At 39.4% G+C, this 26,730-nt stretch overlaps 1 protein-coding gene across 2 annotated transcripts in view; it reads left to right on the forward strand.

Annotated features, from left to right (window-relative positions):
* Nucleotides 1-26,500, forward strand: part of IDE (insulin degrading enzyme) — a 111,504-nt gene extending 85,004 nt beyond the window's left edge. The window contains exons 14-25 of one of the 2 annotated variants that reach the window (XM_059899491.1): nt 384-466; nt 4,189-4,333; nt 6,191-6,301; nt 8,265-8,385; nt 11,204-11,295; nt 12,294-12,405; nt 14,596-14,763; nt 16,102-16,374; nt 17,462-17,523; nt 22,693-22,765; nt 23,473-23,540; nt 24,194-26,500. In XM_059899491.1, the coding sequence (XP_059755474.1) occupies nt 384-466; nt 4,189-4,333; nt 6,191-6,301; nt 8,265-8,385; nt 11,204-11,295; nt 12,294-12,405; nt 14,596-14,763; nt 16,102-16,374; nt 17,462-17,523; nt 22,693-22,765; nt 23,473-23,540; nt 24,194-24,289 (1,404 nt within the window). In that variant the 3' untranslated portion in view covers nt 24,290-26,500. Of the gene's footprint in view, nt 1-383; nt 467-3,556; nt 3,702-4,188; nt 4,334-6,190; nt 6,302-8,264; nt 8,386-11,203; nt 11,296-12,293; nt 12,406-14,595; nt 14,764-16,101; nt 16,375-17,461; nt 17,524-22,692; nt 22,766-23,472; nt 23,541-24,193 lie in introns of both variants that reach the window. The other variant, XM_059899490.1, reaches the window with a different exon arrangement.
* The last annotated feature ends 230 nt before the right edge of the window (nt 26,501-26,730 follow it).

Raw genomic sequence — 26,730 nt, forward strand, 5'->3', positions numbered from 1 at the left:
CCAGCAGGCAGGGATCCATGTGGCCCACTTTGGTGGCTGGCTGCCACACACCCACCCCCCAAGGACTCCTGCATCCAGAAAGACAGGGACAGGACAGTTGGTATTGGCTTCACCTGTCTGTCTCTTCCTCCACTGTCTCCCCGTCTCTTTGACCCAGGGTGCTGTTAAGAGGGTGATTTCTCTCTACTACTGGAATCACCAGTCACCTCTCCAGCTTCCCACCAGCTGACCCTCTGAGTATGCTTCAAGGCCGTGGGTCAGCAGTCTCTCCAGAACAAAGCTCAGCTATTGCCTCTGTCCTCCTCCTCTTGAAGAGTGATTTGATTGAAGATTTTTGCTGAATGTGCCTGTATTTCCCTAAACATACTGTTTCTCCATCACAGGATACAGCTATGAGCAAACTCTGGTTCAAACAAGATGATAAGTTTTTCTTGCCCAAGGCCTGTCTCAACTTTGAATTTTTCAGGTACGTAAAATGAATCTAGCTACAAAGCTTCCTATGAAAATCAACAATTACATTTCTGAAAGTTTTCTTTGCTTCCTTAAGGACCTATGTCTGGAAATAAAAGGAATTAGAGTTTTTTAGCCTAGACAAAGGAAGGCTGCTCCTTCCTGTTAAGGGAAGGCTGTAGACTCACCAGAAGTTTCACTGAAGAAAGATTAAATAATTTGGGGTGTTTTTTTTTTGTTGTGGTTTTGGTTTTGTATTCCTGGAACTTGCCCAGAAGAAGAGGTAGTAGTTAATAAATGATCTTGAATCCCTTCCAGCCCTTTAATTGTCTGGAGCCCTCAGATATTGCTTTCTCTATTCCTGGCTTGGTAGAAGATGTTTAATAAAATTTATGAATAATGCTACTGTTGCAGTGATTTCTCAGTATAAATCTTTAGTTTATCTCTGTCTCATTTTATTTGTGTGATAATGTTATCACTCAATTCAAATTTTACTTTGTGAGTTTGCACTCTATAATTTTATATTTCTAAAATTCAGTGGTCTGTGTTTATAAAATAAACCTATCATTTTTTAACAATGTTCAATATAATGATCAACTTTTTCATTAATTTTTATTTGATTTGCTTGGCATGAAATTAAAGCTGGATGTGTTTTAAATGTTTTAGAAAAGAGAAAAAGAATCTCTTAAGTAGGAAGTTAATAGTTCACGAACAAGTATGTTGAGATTGTAGAGATGTAAACATTATTTACAACATGAGATTCATAAATTATCTAGAGCTGCACTGAGATTGTTGGTGTTGTTTTTTGCTTGTTTGTTTGTTTACATCAAACATGGGCTTTCTGATTATGGCTTACCATTGGTAGAGAGCATTACAAAGCTGGTTTTATTTTTTGATAGTTCAGGGTGATATTTTTAACACTCTAAGCAGCTTGTCACACTTTCCCATCTGGCTTCTATGATTTGGCTTCAGAATACCTTTTGAGAGACCACTTGACATGTTTGTGTTCTCTAAACTGCCTAGCATAGTTCTCAGAATTTAAAATGTCTGCTTCCCACCAATCCCTCTCCGTGTTCTGGTCTCTCTAGAGGCAAACACTATTAGGTTTCTTGTACGTTCTTAAATAAATTTTCTGTTTGTGTATATCCTTTTAATCTTTTCAGAAATAGGATAATATTATGCATATGTACAGTTTTTAAAACTCTGTGATCCATATTTAAGCATATAACATCTGGTTGCAAAATAATATGTTTTAAATTAACAAGTGAACCAGGATTTAATAAGCATTCCACTTGAATCATGTTCTCTTTTAAAAGTTGGTTTAGGACCCTCTCCAATTCACCAGCATAGCTGCTGTGGATGCAGCATTTTAGGACACTTCTTGGAATTGCGTTCTGAGCTTGATCCATATGACTTTGAACTCCCACATTTGTTTTTTTCTAGCTTTTCACTTCCACCTAAGGGTGCCTGTGGGGATGAGCCCTTTTAAGGACTCTCTTTTGTTTTGCTGCTTTTGTGAGTTGTGCTAGTAAGTTTCTGAACTGCTTCCTTCTATTTGACTAAAGAAGGAAGTCTTCATCATGTATAATACTTAAAAAATTAAATGACAGAGTGTTATTTAGATTTGCCAGGTGGAGAATGTGTAGCTTTAGAATTTTCTCTTTGATTTTAATTCTCTGTAGCTAAGCATTTTACCCCTATTTTTACTTAATTATCAGTTTTTGATAAAATTTCTGGCTCTGATGTCAGTGCATTGGTTATATTTACTGTGCTATAGATAGAGTGAAACTTTTAATTTGCTGCCAAACAAACCAAGCCACGAGGCTACCTCACGTCCTTTGTACTGGCTGTTTCCTCAGCCTGGAAAGTTCTCCACCCAGATATCCCCAGGGCTTGCTCCTTTGCTTCCTTCAGGTCTGGACCCAGATGTCACCTTTCAGAGTGGCCTTGATTAATAATTAGTAAGAATTTTAATAATAACAGTTTAATTTATTAATAACAATTTTATGTAAATTAGCAGTCTTCCTGTCCCACCACCACTACCCATCACTCCTATTCCTCTTACCCTGCATAATTTTTCTCCATAACACTATCACCACCTGATGTATCATATTTAAATTTATTATTTGTCTCTTCCAACTAGGCTCTAAACTCTGTGAAGTCAGGGACTCTGCCTGATTTGTTCCTTCTTTATTCCCAGTACCTAGAGAAGTGCCTAGCACTGTAGTGAGAATGTAGTACATATTTGTTGAATGAAGGAATCTTTTACTTCTCATAAAGGTAAGCAGTGTCACATAGTCAGATGAATAGGTCATTTGACTTAAATCTGAATTCTAACTCTGCTGCTACTAGCCCAGGTGACATGAGGAAAATGATGCTTCTTATTTGGGAAATGAAGATTTAAGTTAGGTCATCTCTGTGGTCCTCTTTAGCTCTTGCACTCTGTAATTATTTCCTCTCTTTTGTTGCTCTTTCTCACTTAAAAATTTTCCTGTTTTAATATTTTTTCCTAGTTCTGGCTGTAGTTGTATGATGGATATTATCAATTACTTTACTGACGGTGTTCCAGTCTCTTGGCTTGGGAGGAAACTCAGAGATAAGCTAACATTTTCACAGGTCTTAGTTTTTCTCTTTCAAGTCTCAGTTTTTCCCTTTTAAGTTTATATAATCATAGCACACAAACTTCTCAATCTCATCCTCCTGTCCCCCAAGGGTATGGCTTGCTTAGAGGGGGAAAGAGGACATGCACGTGCTGTATCAGCTCTATCAGCCATGCCTTGTCCTATTAGCCTAAATGTAGGCATGCGTTTTGGCCTGTTCCTCCTCCTTACCTACCCAGTGTTTCCAACTTGTCAGTTCTACCACGCCATCTGGGGTAAGCAATTCCTTCTCCCTCTTCACCACTACCAGCACACATGGCATATTTCAAGCTTCTTTTTTAAACATCTTGTTTTTTTTCCTCATGAGAAGAGTCAGATTCAGGAATTAAAAGTGTATCTTCAGGAAGTTATTTTAACCCCTGTTCAGTTCCTTGATCCATCTCGAAAGGCCATATCACATTGGGAAGTAATAAATCAGCTATTTTACTGTCAACATTTTCTTCCAGCCCATTTGCTTATGTGGACCCCTTGCACTGTAACATGGCCTATTTGTACCTTGAGCTCCTCAAAGACTCACTCAACGAGTATGCATATGCAGCAGAGCTAGCAGGCTTGAGCTATGACCTCCAAAATACCATCTATGGGATGTATGTAAGTACCCACGTCTTAGAGCCTTCCACTCATCAACATTTTTTATATTGATTTGCTGGAAGCATTTTTGATTGAGGGTGTGAGTTTAATTTCTTTTTTTTGTGACTAATCATATTTTCGCATCATTTAATTTTTAAGTTAGCTCTTACTCTTAAGTATTCAGCAATATACCATTCATATTATGCAAATTTTCCTTGATTTCTTTTTTTTTTAAAACATCTTTCATCAGACTGTCATATTTTTCTCCTCAAAACAAAATTGGACCCTGATTTAGGTTTAGATCTCTCCCATTCTGTATCTGAAGTCTTGGTCTTTGACAACAGAGAATGAAGTCTTCCTGCCATTGTAAAACAGAAGGTTGGCCTATACTATTTCCCTAGAAATTCAGATCATGAGGCTGCATATTCATACTCTTCGGTCATGTTTCTTCATTACCATGCCACTGCTTGAGGTATCAAAGCATTTCTTTTGTTTTTCTTTTTGTTAGTCGCTACATTTATGCTGATCCTCTCCATTGCAACATGACATACCTGTTTATCAGGTTATTGAAGGATGATTTAAAAGAGTATACATATGCAGCACGCCTCTCAGGTTTGAGCTATGGCATTGCATCAGGAATGAATGCAATACTTGTAAGTAAAATGAACACGAAAGAAAAGGCGTCACACCGTTTAAGCATTATGTTGAGCTTGGGAAAACTATTAACTTCTGCATTTTAAAACAAGAAGATTGATGGTTTTTTCCTTGCACCTTTTTAATGATTGAAGAACTCAAGTTAGTATTAGTTTCACTAACAAATGATTTAGTAGAGTTTAGTGCATCTTGTGAACATGTATTTGTGCTACATTTATTTGCATGTTCATTTGCATGAAATGTTTAACATATTAATCCTGAAAGCATGTTGTTCTTTCCATGTATTTGAATATATTAACATCTGTAAGTGAAAGATACCCATAGTTACTGTTGTGGTGCTGAATTTTACTTATGAGCTTCTTTATTTCTGCTGACAGTAGTAGAAAGTTCCTGTGTTCAAACACGTCTGACATTTTCATTTAATTTATTTTGTAGCATGTATCATTAACTACTTTTAAGTGTGTTTTAAGATAAACATTATTAAATGCATCCCAAGAAATAACTAGATCCTTTCTCTTGAAACCGTTTCTGTTATGTTTCCAAACTTATATCTCATTTCCAAATTAACACCCCTCTTCTGGCACAATTCATCTTCACTTTTCTTAAAAATATATTGTATGTTTTCATAACAACTAAAATGAGAGCATGCACTGTGTACTCTTTCTATACAAAAGGTTTTAGGGTTTTTAAATTTTATTGATTTTGCAGTGACTTTTTTTCTTCATACAAGTAACTTTTCTGGTAGTTTTTGTTTCATGTATAAGAATGTATATAACCTAACCATTCTCAGAGTCCAGGGAAATTTGAAGCTCAGAGATCAAAATAAAATCCAAATAGAAAAGTAATAATCTATGGTTTATTTTTTGCTGTTGAGTTTTAGTAGCATATCACCATTAAAATAAATAATTTTTAATTTGTGACAAAATGGGCTTTCTGCTAGTTGTCAGTCTAGTTCCCACAGTACATGATGTGCTTTCCATGGGCAGTGACCTTCACTCCTGCTGAGATTCTTGCCTATCAATTTTCACAAGGTAGAGGCGTCCAGAGATATTCTAGTTGCAGTGTATCCTCTACTTCTGTGGGTGCCACCATGTGGCAATATAATAGTAGGAAATGTGATAATAGGCTTCCCCTGCTTTTCAAAATGTTATGCTTTCAGAAACTATTAAAGTCAATTGTCCTAAGGCAAAATCCAGACAGTACATAGAGTGTATCCTTACTTCACATCTGTTTTGCCACTGGCTTTTGGTACATCAGCAGAACTCATCAAACAAGCAAGTAGTGAGACCTATGGACCATTATTGGGCAACATTGAACAAGAAAAGTGGCAAAATGCCATATAATACAAAATTGGGGCTTCCTGATTTCTTAAAAGATGATTTTTTTAAATATTTAAATATAAACAATTTGGGGACGTATCCAGTAGTTGGCTAGGTAACCCTCCCCTCTGATTTTTACCTTCTTAACACAACTATAAAAATCTTAAGCCTGCCATTCTTTAGAAATTCTTTTTGAAGGTTAAATTTAGAACACATTCTATAATTAATTTTGATTTAATGAGAACTTGAATTTTGATGATATATAGTGTGTACTGCCATAGTTTGGCACCAGGTAGGTTTTTCTGCTATTGTTTTTGTTTAGGAAAAGCATATGCTTTAGGATATTAGTAAATAAAGATGGTCAATGTTATCTTCCTAAGTGTTGAACTATATTTATGAGAAATGAAATTCATTTAATTTCTTGTTTTATTTTTATTTTGATACACCTGGTTTGGGGATTTTCTACATGTTTTAAAGTCAAATTGAAGGTGTTTCATGTTAATTTTAGACTTTTAATATCCTGAACTCTTTCCGTAGCTCTCGGTGAAAGGTTATAATGACAAGCAGCCAATTTTGCTAAAGAAGATCATTGAGAAAATGGCTACCTTTGAGATTGATGAAAAAAGATTTGAAATTATCAAGGAGGCAGTAAGTTTTCTCAACTTATTTTTATAATTTATTTTTTTATTCATAAGGTGATATTGCCACATTATGAACATTTTTGAAAAAGAGGCGAGGAGGAAAAGAAGCATTCATAACCCTGTAGCAGTCATTTTATCCTATCTTTGCTAAATCCTATACTCTGTCCAGAAGGAAAGCCTGGGAGACTCTGGTGGACACCTGGCCCCCTTCTCTGTAGGCCCTAAGAGCTAGGATAGCACTGACTTTCAGAGAGGAGCCTGAGGTAGACCTAGCGGCTTTCAGGGACTCCTTGAAGGTTTCATCCAGTCTCCATTTAAGAAGAACACTCCAGGGCTTCCCTGGTGGCTCAGTGGTTAAGAATCGCCTGCCAGTGCAGGGGACACAGGTTCGAGCCCTGGTCTGGGAAGATCCCACATGCCGCAGAGCGACTAAGCCCATGCGCCACAACTGCTGAGCCTGCACTCTAGAGCCCGTGAGCCACAACTACTGAAGCCCACGTGCCTAGCTCCTGTGCTCTGCAACAAGAGAAGCCACCGCAGTGAGAAGCCTGTGAACTGCGATGAAGAGTAGCCCTCGCTCGCTGCAACTAAAGAAAGCCCACGTGCAGCAACGAAGACCCAACACAGCCATAAACTAACTAATTAATTAATTAATTAATTTTTAAAAGGGGGGGAAGAAAAGAACACTCTATTCTGCAGGCAGGGACCTCAGCCTTCCATGACAGCCTTGGTCACATTAGGGCAGACTATTTAGGCTTGATGTATCTTCCACTTAAATTCAACTCATGGTTGGCCCAATAATGGAAATATGGGATGGATACCTACTTTAAAAGCCAAACTATGACCTTCATTGTACACCCAAAGAAATTATCATCAGTTTTCAAATCAAGATTCAGTATTTTATATATATACATATCCATGTTGCTTGCTTAGAGAGACTTTTGGGATGACCTTATGGTGAAGAATTAAAGGATGCCAAGAGTTGGAGGCCTTGAAAACTGGGGATAACTTTCTGAGGGATAAAAGAGATCCCGTAGTGAAGGTACTTAGAGTATATGTCAGATGCTGGGGGTAAAGCAGCAGCCTGGACAAAGAAAAAGTATGCTCAGGACTTCTCTGGTGGTCCAGTGGTTAAGACTCCAAGCTTCCACTGCAGAGGGCACAGGTTTGATCCCTGGTCGGGGAAGTAAGATCCTTCATGCCATGCAGTATGGCAAAAAAAAAAAAAACCTTTTGAAAATACAACATGCAATCGTTTTTTTTTAAATTTATTTATTTTTGGCTGCATTGGGTCTTCGTTGTTGCACGCGGACTTTTCTCTAGTTGCGGTGAACGGGAGCTATTCTTCGTTGCGGTGTGTGGGCTTCTCATTGTGGTGGCTTCTCTTGTTGCAGAGCATGGGCTCTAGGCACGTGGGCTTCAGTAGTTGTGGCACACGGGTGTAGTTGCTCCGCAGCATGTGGGATCTTCCCGGACCAGGACTTGAACCCGTGTCCCCTGCATTGGCAGGCGGATTCTTAACCACTGCGCCACCAGGGAAGTCTGCAATCATTTTTAAGACTCAGTGTACACACCTCACTCCTGATACTATTTCTGGTGTTATAAGGAACATATATGTTAATTGAATTTAATTGAAGTTCTGTTCTCAGAATTTTACATTTTACATTTCTTTAACTTTACATTTCTTAATTATGGGGCCAAAAAACAAAAAAATTACTTTAAAAAAAAATAAGACTTCAAAAGAAAAGAAAGAAAAAAGAAAAAGCATGCTCTTTAGTTTAAGTATCAGAAGGAAGAGAAGAGTAAGTCCCATTCTAAATTACATAACTTCGAAAAGGAGGATGAAGCAGATATCCCTGCGTCCCATTTAACACATCATTTATGCAAAATGAAGTTTGATTATAGCTGACCTTTTGAAATGATTTTAAAAAGATCGATAAAATTAACAAACCCACGTCTCCCTTCACTAGTACATGCGATCTCTTAACAATTTCCGAGCTGAACAGCCACACCAGCACGCCATGTACTACCTCCGCTTGCTGATGACTGAAGTGGCCTGGACTAAAGATGAATTGAAAGAAGCCCTGGATGGTGAGACTCTTTCTACTGATAGCCTAATGCTTTCTTCATTTTTTTCTAAAATCATTTTGGTTTATCCTATTACCTAGTGTTTATGCTTTCTAATAACTTGTAGTTCCATTAAAGCCAGCTGTGCACACTGTTTTTTGGTTTTTTGTTTGTTTGTTTTTGTTTTTGTTTTACAAAAGCAGTGGTGGCCTTTGAAGTGGCTTTTGTATTCAGGCAGTTTAACCACATTTGCTGTTTTCATCCTGGACCCACAACAGTCACTTATTACTGTTCATAGATTTTTGCAGATGACAGTGTTTTGACCCAAGCACTTACCTTGTTAATATTGAAGTTTTCAGAAAAGGAAAAAAGGGCTGAGCTTGAAAGTCTTATCACACAGAAAGAATGCTTAGGCATTTTTAGATATATTCAGTTTGGTTAAAAAATGGAAAATATGTAAAGCCTGAAGAGTCATCTTTTGTTGCTTTTTTCCTAAAATCTTAAATCTAGTTTTCAGAGCTTTTGCTTTAAAGTCCTAAATTCCTCAAGGGCAGTGAATTATGCCTTCCTTTTATCCTCTTTATTTAGTATCTAGTATATTATGCCCTCAGTGTGTGTCTAATGAATGTCTATTCAATGGAATGAAATTACTTTCAGGGTTGTTTCGTTGGAAAGAATATAGACCAATATTACCCTTTATTATTGTTTTATCTTTCCACTTCTCAGCATTACTTTACCAATTAATCTTTCTTCCTACATGCTCAGCAATAAGAAAAAAGAAGTGTTGAATTTTTAATGATCTTTTATGACAAGTCCTTACTTATTATGTATCACTACGCCTTTGATGACTTTAGTGACAAATCAAGAGTGAGGTATTGAAGGTCATTATTTTATTGGTTGAGTAGGCGTATAGATTATAAAATTCATTAACTAGAACAGATACGTTTTTAATCTGGACAGTTAATACACCTTTCTTTGCAAAATGATTATGAGTCACATCTGGTTGTAACAGCAGGAATTTTACCTTTTTAAAAAAATACCACAAATTGATTTTAAATACATTTTCAAGAAACCGAACCTGCATTCAGCATGATCCAAGAGCAGAGATTTGGGGATTCCCACCCCCTTTGTTAGATTCTGGGTCAGATGGTATATGAATTGTAAGCAGAATTAGTTCTAAAGTTTCACATAAGCATGTGATGCCTTCCTAAAATGTGTTTTATAAAGAGAAAGTTAGCACTTTTTCGGTTGAAATTTTCTGCTCTAATAATCATTCTGTTTTGATATATATATTCATCAATAATCCGGTAATGCCAACATGGCTTAATCTGGACACAACTCAATATGAGAGGCTGGCTCCCCCGTGACTCTACATCTGTCAGCTATCCAGGTGCCAGGGTAGCAAGAACCTCAGAATTCAGTGTGGTCCAACAGCATTTACTGACTGCCTGCTATGCACCAGGCGCCAGACTGCAGGTGCTTGAGATGAAAAAATGATCAATTAGGTGGGGTTTCTTGGATCAAGGAGCTCCAGTCTAGTGGCAAAGCATAAATGTAAAACAGATTGTTTTTTGTAGAGGCAAAGAGACTGAGTATTGTTACAGAAGTCTGCAGAGAGAGCTGAGGGGGTCTAGTGAAGGGGACTTCTAGGGCAGTGCAGTGGAGTGGGATGGGTATGCATTTTGGAATTAGACTCAGATTCAAATGCAGCTCTGCCACTTACTAGCTTGATGACTTTGGACAAGAAACTTACATTTTCTTAACTTCAGTTTTCTCACCTTTAAAATGGGGATAATAGCACATAATTTATAGTTTATAAGATAACATCTATAAAATGCCTGATGCATAGTAAGCACTTGTTAATTCCCTTCCTATGTCTCTCTTTAAATTTTATTCACTAATTTTAGCATCCATTGTAGCATTTATTAGTATGGTGTCCTAATGGAGAAGGGACAACTCTTCTTTACTGAAGAATTAAATCAGTACATGTAAAAGTAATGAGAGGAATGGAAAATTCACTATTAGGATTCCATAATAATAATTGATACAGGCAGTATCCACCGCTGGATGCTAAATTAGTGGGTAAAAGTTAAGTAAGGACAAGATATTTGTGTAGTCTCAAAGTATTTCCTCCAAAGTAAATATTTAAAAATTATAATGGGAAAGAAGGCATTGGTGGAGTGGCTTTTCCTAATTGCTTGTAGAGCATACATGAGTTACTTAATTATAACCAAAAGATTAAAACAGTCCCTTGGCAGACAGCACTATAACCACGTGGTCAGTGTTTACATCACCAGTATTACAGCGTAACAGCATCATGTGCCCCCGATTTGATGCCCTGAGAAAGACATATTACCTCTGGGGTATTCTTTCTAAGAATACAGAAGCTCAATTTAAGCATGAGAAAACACTAGACAAGCCCAAATAAAGGGCATTCTATAAAATAACTGAGCAGTACTGCTTAAAAATCTTAAGGTCATAGAAAGGCAAGGAAAGACCAAGGAACTGTTACAGATTGGAGGAAACTAAGGACACATGACAACTAAATGCAAGGTGGGATTGTGGATTAGATCCTGGAACAGAAAAGGGATATTAGTGGAAAACCTGAAATCCAAATAAAGTCTGTATTTTAGTTAATAGTATTGTCCCAGTGTTAACTTCTTAGTTTTGATCATCATCCTGTGGTTGTTAAAGATGTTAACGTAAGAGAAAACTGGGTGAAGGGTATATAGGAACTCCCTGTAATATTTTTGCAACTCTTCTGTAAGTCTCAAATTATCTCAGAGTTTTTTTTAAAAAAACCTTATAGGTAGAGCTTACTATTTCTTACACTTGTTTACAGATGTTACCCTTCCTCGCCTTAAGGCCTTCATACCTCAGCTCCTGTCACGGCTGCACATTGAAGCCCTTCTCCATGGAAACATAACAAAGCAGGTGGGGGATTGAGGTTTTAGCAATAATCTTTTATGCATCATTGCAAGAGAAAATTTTACCCTAGTTGGTCTAAGATTACTAACTAACCACCACAGTGTGGCTGTATAAGCACATTAGTGTTGATTCAGGCTTCCCTGCCCTATGCAGGAAGGTAGGGGAGGGTATAGGGGGAGCAGAATGATCATGGTTAACTGTGGACCTACTTTCACAGCTGTCTCCTCTGTTTTTGCCTGCTTCGTGCAATCATTGAAGGAAATGGGAATAATTATCCCTACTCTGTAGGACAGCAGGACTGTGTAGTGGATAAGAGCACATGGTGTAGAATCAGCCTGGATTCAAATCTTGACTCTTCCGCTTACAAGTTATGTAATCTTCTAAAAACGTCTTAATCTCTCTATGCTCAGTTTCCTTATCGGTAAAATTACTTATAAGGATTAAATTAAATAGTACATTCCAAGTGTTTAGCATGTGGAAAGCATTCCAGATTCCCTTGGTAGTCTGTCTTAAGAGCCCACACTCTCTACCACTCTGTTATATTGCCTCCAAAACAATATGCCAAGGTCAGGTGCTAATAAGTGGCTGAGACAGTATTCTTCCCCAGGTCAGTTTTATTCAGAATAAAGCCTCATGCTTACCTCCTTTGCTTTGCTATAACCCCAGGTGTCTGTGGTGTGGGTCATTGACTTAGGACCACCTTTCCATCAGCAATAACCTCTCCAGCTTTGGCAGTGCCTTTTCCCCAGAATCGAGATCAGTGCTGATGATTGTCTGGGTCTCTGTTTCTCTTCACTACTACCATACTGACTCTATTGCAAATTGATGAGTTCAGTTTTTATCCATTTGAACAGGATCAAATGTATTTAAGATTTAAAAATCCACTTTTATGATAAACTAGGTTAGTTTGTTTCACAAGCATGTTGTTTCATATTGCATGGACTACTGTCTAATCAAGATACATTTGTGATTTGTAATGTGCTATGACCTATCTTCTTCCACAGGCTGCATTAGGAGTTATGCAGATGGTCGAAGACACCCTTATTGAACATGCTCATACAAAACCTCTCCTTCCAAGTCAGCTGGTTCGGTATAGAGAAGTTCAGCTCCCTGACAGTAAGTGGAAATGTTATATCTTTGGTAATGGACTACTTTGAGATAATATTGTGTGTGATTACAGATGGGTTGAAGTCACTTGGATGATAATATATAGTTTTATGGTAAAGATCTACTGGGATCCTCTACTATTTATAGCTAAAGGTAGATAATTCTGCAGGAAAATTATCTGTAGGAGTGCCAGAGAGGTAAAATTGGAGGTAGGCAATTATTTTGAAGAGAATGATACTGGAATTGACTGGTAATTGAGTGTAGAGGAGTTAGGAAAAAAATCACAAAACTAAAGAAATGTTGACTGTGAAGCATGAAATAAAATTTATTTATAAAAAATGTAAATCAGAATTAGGAGTGCATAGGAGTCTTTGGCAGAAGACTCACAGGTGCAGATAACACCATGTATTCATTGCATGCATATTTGATAAGGAATTAATATAAAGAATTGATAATAATATATTGGAGTTTGCAATGTTGGGTTACTTTTTTTTTTCGGAGGGAATTTATTTATTTATATTTTTTGGCTGTGTTGGTTCTTCGCTTCTGCGCGAGGGCCTTCTCCAGCCGCGGCAAGCGGGAACCACTCTTCATCGCGGTGCGCGGGCCTCTCACTATCGCGGCCTCTCTTGTTGCGGAGCACAGGCTCCAGACGCGCAGGCTCAGCAGTTGGGGCTCACGGGCCCAGCTGCTCTGCGGCATGTGGGATCCTCCCAGACCAGGGCTCGAACCCGTGTCCCCTGCATTGGCAGGCAGACTCTCAACCACTGCGCCACCAGGGAAGCCCAATGTTGGGTTACTTTTACATTAACAGTGGTTTCCTTTGATCTAGAACTCATTAAGCATTATTTTTAATATTGTTCAGAATTGTATGGTGGGAAGTATGTTAGACCAGGGATGAGAAGCATTGATTTTTTTCTCTAACCTTTTTCTAAAAGTAATCACTTCCTCTTCTGACCCCCCAGCACAGGTTTTCTGAACCTTTCCTTGTTTAACCTACTCAGCACTTCTTCTCTTGTATTGGGATTGAAGTGCATCTCCATCTCCCCTGTTAGGCTATACATTTCCTAAGGCTGGGGTCTGTGTCTGGCTCACTTGAGTAGCTACTAAAGCATTACCTCAGGATCTCTTTGTTGAATGCTCAAAGACACTTTGAGCACAGCACTGCTATTCTGCATGGCCAGTCATTACAGACCTGGTAATGGTTACTTTCAAACTTCACTTAGTTTGTTCCTCAGTCACCGCAGCATGGCAGAGAGGGAGAATCAGGAACTGCCATTCAAGGGAATTCCCTGGTGGTCCAGTGGTTAGAACTCTGCACTTTCACTGCCTAGGGCCCTGGTTTGATTCCTGGTTGGGAAACTAATATCCCACAAGCTGCTCGGTACAGCTGAAAGAACAAGTGATTGAATGAATGAACAAACTGCCATTCAAAAACCATAGCACATGGTCATCAGGCAATGACTAAACACTGTGTATTTGCTTAGTCACATTTACTGCTCATGAAATAGTTATCAGATCATAAAGCATGGCCATCTGTTTATAACTTTGATGAATACTTGATCAGCATATCTGAGTTTTTGTCTTAGCTCTCCACCATCCAACTTTGTGTCCTTGGACAAGTCACCCCGCTTCTCAGGGTCTTAGTTTCCTCATCTCTAAAGTAAGGTGTTAGGCTAAGTCATCTCTAAGCATTGTGCACATTTGTGTAAATTTGTGAATTGACCTTCAGTGTGGGTGTTGGTAAACAATATTAGGAATAGAATGCTAAATAGATAATGGCACAACTAGTAATTTAAAAATTGTTTTGTATGGTTATTAAAACATAGGTAATATTTCTGTTGAAGTTCTTATAGATATTAGCTAGTTCTAATCTAGTATGTACACTACATTGTAGATTTCATTAACTATGGATCTCATCTAGCATTAATACTTAGTCATAAAATGGGTTTTTTATAAGTGTTTTGCCCTTTAAAGTCAGTGAGTGTTTATCGAGGGCCTACCAAGTACAGGTCACTGTATTAGGATTCCCTTGGGTAAGTTGAGTTTCACATTCGTAATGAATTAATTGTAATAGTTTGGAACTGCCAAAAGACACCAACCAAACTGAACAACTTCATAACAGCCAAACAAAACAGTAACTTTATTAAACCCTAAATAAATTTTTGAACGTGTTGCTGTCTTCTTGAAACTTCCTAGGAGGATGGTTTGTCTATCAGCAGAGGAATGAAGTTCACAATAACTGTGGCATCGAGATATACTACCAAACAGACATGCAGAGCACCTCGGAGAACATGTTTCTGGAGCTCTTCTGTCAGATCATCTCCGAGCCGTGCTTCAACACCCTGCGCACCAAGGAACAGCTGGGTGAGGGGGAAGCAGGGGATGGCAGGATACCTCAGTCCTTGAGGAACAGCCATTGTCCTCGAGAGCATTCTCCACATGTACAGTCCCCTAGCATGATGCTTCAGGCATGCTCTACTCAGAAAGACTGTGAAAGCCTTGTTTGTGGGGAATCCGCTTCTAGAAGATAAGCAGTTAACATCTCATGGACATTAGAGCAGTTCTTAAGGAGATGATACTGTGTTTACATTACATACGAGTCTATAAAAAGGTCATTTTGGGTGGGATGCTAAGGGAAGTCTGTTATGGGTGACAAGGTGGGAAGCAAGCCATCCACAGAAGCTTAGATTTACTGAATTTTGGGTTCATTGAGGGGGCAGGTATTTTCTTTTGTTCATCTTTGTTTCCCAAGCCTGGGGCACATAGAAGGTACTCAGTAAGTGTCTGTTGAGGAATTGTTTCGGCAGAGTTCTAGGCACTGTTAAAAGCCTTGGAGATCCTTACAGGTTTGATCAATTAAGGAAAGAAACAAGCCCCAGTAATGTACTTTGAATAACCAATGAAAAAGGATTTGGGTGAGTGTCCCCAAGTAACAATCTTTTTTTAAATAACCACAGTGGTAGATGCTGGACAGCAAAAATGGATAAGTTATGGATGGTCTTTCCCTTCATGGAGCTCACAATCTAGTCAGGAATGCAGACCTGTAAGGAATAATTTTAGTACAGTTTGGCAAATGCTACTAAGAGTGTTCAAACTCTAAAGGCTATGCTGAAGGTAGGGAGGTGTGCTTTGAGGCAGAGCAGCTGGAGAAGGCAAGCCACGAACGCTGTTTAGGAAAGATGTAGACGGTAGGTAGTGTATGAGCTCACAAGGTGACAATGGAAGTATGACCTTCAGTTACTTGGTCTAAAGGTTTGCAGTCTGAATGGAGTTGGTCCAGGAATGGGTTATCTAGCAAGAAACGCAATAGTGGCGGCAAGTTCACATAAGGAGCTTGGATGTGAAAGGAAGCCCAGCTAGGACAATGGTTAGGGGATGAAAATGAGTCCAGCATTTCATAGGGATGAGAATAACTTTAACATGGATTGAAGGGGATTAACTAGCAGACAGGGAGGAGCTTGGGAATATTGAGTTTGAAAGATGAACAAGGGTTTTCTCTCCAAATTGCTAACTATTCTTCAGAGAGCTCTTCTGCCCTGTGCTTAGGAACTGAAGATATTTTAATAGCTCATTTCTTCAGAGGTGAATAATATGAAGCCCTAAAGTAGATTTTATTTGCTCTGACAGGATAATTTTTGAAAGATTAAAAGTGACCCATGTCTCAAATGCCAAGATCCTCACTGGCTGGTGTTTGCGTTTCAGGCTATATTGTCTTCAGCGGGCCACGCCGAGCCAATGGCATACAGGGCTTACGGTTCATCATCCAGTCGGAAAAGCCACCTCACTACCTAGAAAGCCGAGTGGAAGCTTTCTTAATTACCATGGAAAAGTCCATAGAGGACATGACAGAAGAGGCCTTCCAAAAACACATCCAAGCGTTAGCGATTCGTCGACTAGACAAACCAAAGAAACTGTCTGCAGAGTGTGCTAAATACTGGGGGGAAATCATCTCCCAGCAATACAATTTTGACAGAGGTAAGGCAAAATTAGGGCCCCAACATTCATGGCATGTAAGTAAAACATTTGAGGACATTGATGCCATTCTACAAAATGGTATTTGTTTTGTAAGTGATGTTCCAGTACGATTTGGGATGGGGGTGGAGGCATACCACCTCTAAAGAACCTTTATTTAATGTAACAATGATTTCCTAGTAGAAACTTTATCTTTTTTTTTTTCCTTCTCTGAACTAGAGCTGGGTCTATCTGTATCTCATAATAATGCACTAATAATAAATCTGATTTCACTTGTTGTGTTCATTCAGTACGCCCCTGAGGCTCTGAGCACAGATATGTAGGTATTTCTCATAACTCTAAATGGAAGATGTGCAAATTGAACTCTCTTGAGACAGGCGCTGCCCTGGAGGCACAGGGGTTCAAATGTTTTCCTTTAGGGATCTCCCAAAATTTGTCAGTGCTTTTAGATTTGGGAGAGCTGTGCTCCCCAAAGGGTCCTGCTTACCAGCTTCCTTTTGCCTTTCTTAGAACAGAGCTTAACAATGGAGTGCGCTCAGCTACACTAGAAGTCAGAAAGAGTTGGGTTGTGTTCTCATTGTAACACCAGCAAGCCAAAGATCTCGGCCAAGTCACATTTTTTGGGCCTCTGTTTCCTTACCTGTAATTTTTCTAGCAGTTGGATTCACCGTTAATAGTACTGGGTTGGCCAAGAAGTTCGTTCGGGTTTTTCCGTTAAGATGTTACGGAAAAACCTGCGCGAACTTCTTGGCCAACCCAGTACCTACCACTTATTGAGCATTTGCCCTGTGCCCCTGGTATTGTGTTATTGTCAGTTAAGTAGTTGTTATCCCCAATTTCTAGATGAGGAAACTGAGGCTCAGAAAAGTTGAAGTGACTAGCCCAAGACCCAACAGCTCATGACTAGAGAGACATGATATCCTCTTACTTTTTACTTGAAATTTATTCCCTTACTACTTGCAGGAGCAGATGATCACTCAAAAAGATGGATTCTTAAGAGTGTTGGAGTGAAGTATATTGTCATTTAGTGTAGTATTCTGGGATACTTAAAATGAAAATATTGTAAATTCTTGTTTGATTACTTTTTCAGATAATATGGAAGTTGCCTATTTAAAAACACTTACCAAGGAAGATATTATCAAATTCTATAAGGTAAGTTCAATTTGCATGTTTAGATTTTACTGATAAGGAAATATTGTATGCACTGTGTTGTGTGTTGCTGCTTTGAACCCATTCAGGCAGGATTTATGAAGGCATTTTTATGGACCTAAGTATTTTTGACACATATTACTGTTAGGAAGAAGAGATAGTCCCTGTTGAACCCAGTACTGTTTTTCTCTCCCTCTGGACCGAGGACCATGGTGGCCCTTCCTGGCTTCCAGATCCACCTGTTTAGGTTACCCTTTTGTTTCTTCTCTCTGTTCCTCGCCCCAGCCCACAAAGAACATCGCTGAGCTTTTGGTGGGAAGAAAGAGCAAAGAAAACAAATAGAACTTGGGAATCAGATTATTTTCCAGTCTCTGACAACTATAAATCATCTTCACTAATTTAGGTGCCACTATGGCTCCTTTTAAAAATAAATGATTACTCACCTTTGAACTGTGTTCAGAGATCTTCTGAGTTTTTTTTTTTGTAAATTGTGTTCATTGAAGTATAGTTGATTTACGATGTTGTGTTAGTTTCAGGTGTACAGCAAAGTGATTCAGTTTTTTAGATATATATATTCTTTTTCATATTCTTTTCCATTATAGGTTATTATAAGATATTGAATGTAGTTCCCTGTGCTATACAGTAGGATCTTATTGTTTGTCTATTTTATATATAGTAGTTTATATCTGCCAATCCCAAACTAGAGATTTGTGAGTTTTATTTTTATTTTTTTAAAGTAGAATGAAAGACTTCTTTTTTTTAAGTTTTTATACTAATTATTATTTTTATTTATTTATTTATTTTTGGCTGTGTTGGGTCTTCGTTGCTGTGCGCAGGCTTTCTCTAGTTGCGGTGAGCGGGGGCTACTCTTCGCTGCAGTGTGCGGGCTTCGCATTGCGGTGGCTTCTCTTGTTGTGGAGCACTGACTCCAGTAGTTGTGGCATGCGGGCTCAGTAGTTGTGGCTCGTGGGCTCTCGAGCGCAGACTCAGCAGTTGTGGCGTACGGGCTTAGCTGCTCTGCGGCCTGTGGAATCTTCCCAGGCCAGGACTAGAACCTGTGTCCCGGCATCGGCAGGCGGATTCTTAACCACTGCGCCACCAGGGAAGTCCCAGGTTTGTGAGCTTTAAATGCCTGAGCTCACTGAGAAAGTTCATCAAGAGAAAAGAGAGGCACCACCACTAAAGTTTTCCCAGTACAGCTTGAAGAGGTTTACACCATCTAAATTTTCCCCACCTGTAACAGAATTCATAGAAGGGTAGCAAAAATTTTAAGTGGGCATATAATGTGTAGTAACCATGCTAAGTGCAGAAATTAAAAATTTATGCTGCAATGGAGTTGTACCTAAAGTGTTATATATATTCTTTGTAATGTATTGGGACCTCTAATTTGTGTAAAATACTTTTATGTCTGTTTTTTAGGACAAGGAACAAAATTCTACTCCATAATTACCATAGTACCTTAGAATTATACTCTATCTAGTATCGTTAGCCACTTCCCCTGGTTCATATCTGATTTATAAGACACCAGGTTTTTCGTTGGGAGCTCAGGTCCTGCCTCATGCTAACATCTCTGGGAGGGATGTCATCTGCTTTTCAAGGTCATTTTTCAGGGATCTGTTGTAACTGCCGTAACAGGAGTGGTGCTTGCAGTTCTCATTGGAATGATTTTGTGAAATTAGTTGTACAGTGAAGGCTAATCAGATCTAATTCACCACGGTTGGTGCTGTGTGGGAGAGTGAGGAAAAGGAAATAGCCCTGAGTTGGAGGTGCTGATAGTTTCGTAGAAGAAAAGGGTGATTTAGCACTGTCTGCCAGTTACTTACACTTCCCCCCAGATCCTCTGCAGGACGACAAGGTTTCTGGTCTCTGTATGTGCAAACATGTATTCATATAGCCAGTAACACTTTAGCAATAAGAAAAGAGAGACAGTAGCAATTTTAGGTTCAAAATTTGACAGTAAAAGACAGTATTTTGAATGTTCCTTTCTCAGCAATGGGATTTGAACCATTTTGGCTATGGACATGGCTGGCTGGGCAATTTACCGTTTTCTTTACCTCATGGCTCCCTTGCATTGTGTAGAGGAATTGTGCTTTTTTGCAGTGATAGTCTTTTAAAAAATATATATTTTCACAAGGGAGAGGCTAGGCCTGTGAAGGGGCAGTGGGTATATGGAAGATCTGTGCACCTTCCACTCAATTTTGCTGTGAACCCAAACTGCTTTAAAAAATAAAATCTATTTTAAAAAAATGTGTGTATGTATGTAACGAAAACACATACTTTTTTTTTTTTTTTAATTAAAAAATTTTTTTCTTTTATTTTTTGGCCGCACCATGCAGCATGTGGGATCTTAACTCCCCGACCAGGGATCGAGCCCATATCCCCTGCAGTGGAAGCACAGAGTCCTAACCACTGGACCACCAGGGAACTCCCAACACATACATATTTTTTAAATAAAACAATATATAAAATAAGATTCTGTTCTGAAATATAACCCCAGGTAGTCTTTGTGTCTGTGGAGAGAGAGCTGCAGTAGGACCGTGGTGGGCAGAGTTGGGTGTGAGAGCAGGGCTCCAGGACACGTGTCTGCTGCCAGGCCGTTCAGCCGTCCAGAGCCCTGCTCAGAGCTGCTGGCCTCCCTCAGTGGTCTGTGGGGCAGCAGCAGGAGCACATGTGGCCCCTGAGCACAGACTCGGGGCTCAGCCGTATCACCAACTAGCTAGCTCTGTGACCTTGGCCAAATTACTTAAGCTTCCTTATTTACAAAATAGAGATTATGGGGTATTCATTGAAATGAGGTATGTAAAGTGATTGGCACTTAGTAGCATTTATTAAACAGTCTCTATTGTTATCTCTTTATTAGTAATACTCAATCTTAGGATTTTTAAATATTTTAATTAGAATGTTTTAGATCGGAATATGTTTTCCTCCTTGGTGTTATAAAGTGGGTTTTAGTTGTGTTGATTTACTGCTTAAGACTGTTACACTTCGTGAGGTTAGTTACTTGTTCTCAACTGCCTACAAAAGAGGGGGCTCGTGTTCAGCTCTTTTTGGTTCCTAAGACATTTATTTTAAGACGTTATTAGTTATGTGTGTTCAAAAAGAATGATGACTTAATATGACTTACTGTGATGTTTCCAGAAGAAATGAAGATTTCTCTTTCCTTCCACAAATTCTGTTATTTATTTGAAGTTACAGGTGGTACCTGATTATTGAATTTGTGAAAATAGCAGTTATAAGACTGACTTTCTTGTCTTAAAAAATGAGAGTATTTATTACCAAGCTTACGCTAAATCTAGAACAGGCTTTCCCTAGCTATATTCCATGGTACAAGATACTAATACGGGGTACCTAGAAAAAAGGGTTTCATGACCATGTACGTTTGGGAATGACTACTCTTTATTCTCATTCTTGGAGAATCACAGAGCATGTTAGCTTTTGAAAAGTTCTAAGAACCCCATAGTTAAGATTTCTTTAGCCCAGCATTTGTTTAGTTTTGATTAACAAAATACTTCCTAAGCTGCTATCACTATGGACACTTTTTTTTTTTTTTTTTGCACAGAATACCTATAAGTATCTCTTAGGACTCTAGTGTTCCTTAGAATAGAGTTAGCAAGAAAATGCAATTGGTTGTTTTTTAGAAAAATGGGGATTATCCAAAGTTGGTCAGGAAATTGAACAGGATGTTCTGCTGTAACCGATACAGGTTAAGAGGGCAATGAAGGTTTGGGTGAAAAGGGATCAAGAATAGATCTTTGGAAGCAAACGTTTTACTCCAGTAAGTAAGATGCTCTCAGATGAGGCACTGCATGTTACTGGAGGCCGACCTGGGCTGAGCTCCTGAAAGAGGCTGTTCTGGCAGCTGGCAGAGCCGTGGGCAAGCTTGCTGTGCAACCTCAGCAGGGCTTCCATTGCAGCTGCACAGGGCCAGGCTTGCAATAACTGTTACGTAAATAACCGTGAGTCAGTCTGGCTTTGCTGATGATCTCTTCCTCTGAGGTTACAAAACATTGCTGCTGGCTGAGGCATCAGGGGAAACTTCGTCGCAACTCGTGTTTTCCCTTTGCAAAAGACAGATGCAGGTCCAGCATCAAGGAAAATGTGAGGAGACACTTCCCCACAGGATCCTTCTGCCAACATACCACTCCTGGCTTTCTTGGTAGTAACTAAGGGGAGTCCCTCAAAGCAACGTGGTGGAATGGAGAGAACAAGCACACCTCACTTCTGGCACCATCCCTTCCAAGCTGTGTGACTCCAGCCGTGTGACTCTTTGTTTTAGAGTCAGAGTCTCTAAAATAGGAATCATCATGATGTTTAGCTTACAGAGAATCAAGTGAGCTGACATAGGAGGGAGGCTGATACAAGATGACACTCAAGAGATGTTAGTTTTCTTCTTTTCTTAGGGGGGCAAGCATTGTAGTCATCCCTTAACTAAGCTCAGGCCATTGTCACTGCAGATCACTAGGTGCAGCCCTGCGTCACACCCCAGTGAGAACTAAGCTAAGGTTTTAATCCCAGCCCAGGTACTTACTAGCCGTAGGAGCTTGAGCACTTAATCTCCTTGGACTCAGTTTTCTCATCGTAAGATGGGGTTAAGAATAATTCTTGCCGGGCTTCCCTAGTGGCGCAGTGGTTAAGAATCCGCCTCCCAATGCAGTGGATGTGGGTTCGAGCCCTGGTCTGGGAAGATCCCACATGCCGTGGAGCAACTGGGCCTGTTCGCCACAACTGCTGAGCCTGTGCTCTAGAGCCCACAAGCCACAACTACTGAGCCCGCATGCCACAACTAATGAAGCCCGCGCGCCTAGAGCCCGTGCTGCGCAACAAGAAGCCACCACAATGAGAAGCCAGCGCACCGCAATGAAGAGTAGGCCCCGCTCGCAGCAACCATAGAGGGCCCGCGCACAGCAATGAAGACCCAACGCAGCCAAAAATAAATAAATTAATTAATTAAAAAAAAAAAAAAGAATAATTCTTGCCTACCCTCCTAATCTTTGTGGAGTTCAAATGAAATGCTGTAGGTAAGGGGAAAGAAAGGGAGGCGTCTTTACTGTTTCTGACTGCGTGAGAGCTGATTGTTCATGGTCGTAAGAGATGTTCATGGTCGTAAGAGAGCACCTCATTTTAAGTTCCTTAGTGGGGCAAAAGGGTGACCTTGCTATTCTTTCCACCCAGGAAATGTTGGCGGTAGATGCCCCGAGAAGGCATAAGGTATCCGTCCATGTTCTTGCCAGAGAAATGGATTCTTGTAAGTACTGAGTATTGACTTTTTCAAAAGTGTGTTTTGAGGCACACGATAGCTGTAACATGCCATAGCCACATCCTTTATAGAGCACCAGGAAGTAAAGGGGCACAGAAGGGGAACTAACTGGAGACAAGGTCTGCTCTGTCAATGCAAAAATAAGGGGAAAAAGGAAATGAGGCAGTGAAGGAGGGAGCCAACAGCAGATGACACAGTGCCGAGCTGGCCACAGCTCCATAAGAAAACAAGGCCAGGTGCTGGTAGGACATCTCCAAAGAATCTGTATGGAACAACTGCATGTGGCGGGGGAAGGGTGAGCAGTTTATCTGTCCTTCCCATCGCCTGTCTCTGACTGGCCAGGGTTTGCCCCATGACCATTTACTCCCCCAGCCTTCCAGGTTGTTTTACTGGGTCCTTCCGGGTGGCCAGAGCCTCAGGATCCAGTGAGGTCAGAGCTGGGCACTAAAGCAGCTGCGGCCAAGGCTATTTAAGCACAGTAACATCATGAACCATCATTAGGGACACTCTGGATAGGAGGTAGGACAAGCGAACAAAGCCTTGGGAGCACACACCCTAAAAGGATCTGAAAGGTACATGAACGGGGCCTGGTGCAGATTTTTAGTGAGCTGAGTCTGGTTTGTGTTTGTTTGTTTGTTTGCTCTTGTGTACAAGTATCAATAAGTGCAAAGCATTAAACCTTTTGTTTTTTATAGGTCCTGTGGTTGGAGAGTTCCCATGTCAAAATGATATAAATTTGTCACAAGCACCAGCCTTGCCACAAGTAAGAAATATAGATTTCTTGTTAGCTTGCCCTGTTAGAGGACTTTCTACTTAGAAGGAGCTTGTTCACCAGGACACATAAGACCTAGAGATTTCAGGTTACGAGGTATTCGGGCATCTACTTTAGGTCTCCCGTGAAGACCAGGTTGCCATTCTTTCCTTTTTCAGCTGCAGAGACTCAGCCTTTGCCCTTGTCCGCCTTGTCCTCTAGCTTGAACAGTTGTGTTACTCTGCAATGAGTCATCTCCAGCCACATTTGTCCCAGCCTTTTCCATGGTGCTTGTGCATTTTAATCATCTGGAAAGGTTGGGATTTACTTGCAAGAAGAGGAAGCTGGCAGTGTAAGCAGGCTCTTGCCGGGTGGGCACACTGGCCTCTACCACTCCGCCAAAGCGGTGGTCCTGAGCCCTCAGTGGGCCTGCCCTTGAGTGCCCGGAGGAAAGCCAAGATTCTTCCCTCTGGCCCAGAGTCCCACTGGGGACATTCACCATAGGTTTGCATAGACCCTCTGAGCTTACTGATCCAGGAAGAGAGGTCAGTAGATATAATATGTAATATATAGTGTAGAAACTAGTATGTATATGTAAAAATAAAGTTTATGTCCTGTTCAGTCTGCTTTTTAGGCTAAATACACTAAAACTTTTTTCTTTGCAGCCTGAAGTGATTCAGAACATGACTGAGTTCAAGCGTGGTTTGCCACTGTTTCCCCTTGTGAAACCACATATTAACTTCATGGCTGCAAAACTCTGAAGATTCCTCACGGGCGGGAAAGTGCAAGTGGATGCATTCCTGAGTCTTCCAAGGGCTAGGAAAACAATCTTGGCCACTTTAATATTTTCTGGTTCACTATTAGAGAGACAAACAGAAAAAAAAAAGTTGTCAAATGTCATTATGTAGAAATATTAAAAATCCAAAGTAATTAAATTACAAAATCTTATAGATGTAGAATATTTTTAAAATACATGCCTCTTAATATTTTAAAAGTTTTCTTTTCATTACTAAGAGAAATGTCCCTTATATAACAATACTTAAAATGATGGATGATACTCCTATAGAAACTTTCTTCCTTATTCTGTAAAATAGTCACTTGTCAGAAGAAAAATATGTTAGCTTTTTTCTAAAAGCCTCCTAGGTTGACAGAAAAGACTTCAAAACATATAGAAAGATAATACCTTTTTAAAAATGGATCCTCAATTTTGCTTTCTACTTAATGGTTTCATGTAAATAATGGAGAACATTACATTTGGCAGATAATGAACAAAGCAATGTAGTTTTCTTTTATTAGTGAAATTGATTATATAAGGCATGGTTTTAATCTTTTTATAGAATTTGAACATGTTTTTTATTCAAACTAGTAAAATGCTGGAAAACTCTAGAACACCCTACTTATTTACAGTGCTAGAAATACAGACTTACCTTACATCAATTTTGTCCCAAACTGAATTTCTCAGGATTACTGTGATTTGTTTTTTTCTGATTGAATTATATTGACGTTCTTGTTGTTCATAGTTGGTTTGCAGTGTTCCATCAATGTCACTTTTTCCCATCAACACGTTGCTGTATTTATTTAACAAAAACAAACAGGGTCAACTTCAGATCCCACTGAGTGTGTGACATGCTTTTCCAACATCATCTATTCTAAACACCTGTAACTTTTTACTACCACGAAATTGCAGTCAGTATACGAACCAAAATATTTGCCCCATTATGAATATAAAAGGCAACACGTGCAAAGACACCTTTTTGGAGGTATAAAAAGGAAAGCCTTGGATTCTTAAATAGCGTGCCCTCCATAGAGACTCTAAATCCTGTTTTGCTACCAGTCTAATACTGCCTTAAGTGTAAAGTTATTTTTTGAATATATAAATTCAAACATACAAACACACAGATGATGACTGGAGTGAACTTTTAAAAAATATTTTTTTCATGAGATACAATTTTGGATGAAATTGTTACTGTAGATTTAACAGCTGTTTTGAAATATTTACTGTTACTAAAACTTAAAGAGAAATTGGAAACCTACAGGCACTAGTAACAGTAAGTGGCCCTGTAGTTCACTAACTCAGGCAAAGTAAAGAATGGCATTTTGAAATGACATTTTACCTCCATATGACTTGATTTGCCAGGACTTCTTTCTGTAGAGTCATGTCGTTTCACATCTTAAGTTTTCACATTTGCTATTTTTCTGAATCTGAATTTGGGGCAAGAATGATAATTACAACTGTGGAGGCTGCTTTTGAAAGCAGGGCTCCCTTTCTACTGTCAGATATATGTGGTGCTGTAACCGTCTTTTTATCCCTACCTTCAAGAGCTTCCTTGTATGAAGCCTGTCTTTGTCCATCAGAAGGTACATGAGTCATCATCACTTCCTTCTGGTTTTATGCATTTGTAGACTATGCAGCTTTTCATCAAACTGCAAATATATACGAGAGGGATCAAAAACTAGTCCTGAGTGCATAAATCCACCACTGGAAAAGTAAATAATCCACTTATATCTTTTCTGTGGAAAATTATGTGCTACTGGGTAACTTTTAGCTCTTTAAAAAAAAGGGAGGGGGTGAAATTTAACAGTGTCATTTTTATGAGAAAGTCACGTGAAGAAATCTGAAAGGCATCTCATGTAGTCTTACAGGAATCTGTGGTTGCTCCTGAGCGTGCTCTAGCATTGTCTGGTTTCCGCTTTGGATCCAGAGCTACTGTGGGGTCACTCAGGCATACTTATGGATTCAGCTACATGGGTCCAAACTGCAGTCCCTGAGCAATAACAGACAACCTGGATACTGCTCTTCACTCAGCGCTTAGTAAATGAGATTTGTGAAACACCCTAAGGTGTTAGTTACCCGTGACTTTTTGAGAAGTCTTCTTTTTCACTACTTGATGTGGAAGAGAGAGCATGTGACACAGCCAGTATGTGGTAGAGTGCTAGGGTAATCCTGTTTACAATAAATTGCCTGAATTTCACCTCTGGAGTTTGCATTTGTATTATTTTTACAGTTTCAGTGGCCAGTCCTCAACCTACCTCTCCACATCCCGATTTGACGATCTTTCTTGCTTTCATTGTTCCTAATGTAGAAAGCAGTGGATTTTTTTTTTTAAAGTGAATCTGGGTAACAGTGATTTAGTCAAATAAATGGGTCAATTTCACGTCTTAAGAGTACATCACTTTTGTAAAACAGGAATCTCAGTGTGAG

This window comes from Balaenoptera ricei, chromosome 16 (assembly GCF_028023285.1).
Source record: "Balaenoptera ricei isolate mBalRic1 chromosome 16, mBalRic1.hap2, whole genome shotgun sequence".
NCBI lineage: Eukaryota > Metazoa > Chordata > Mammalia > Artiodactyla > Balaenopteridae > Balaenoptera > Balaenoptera ricei.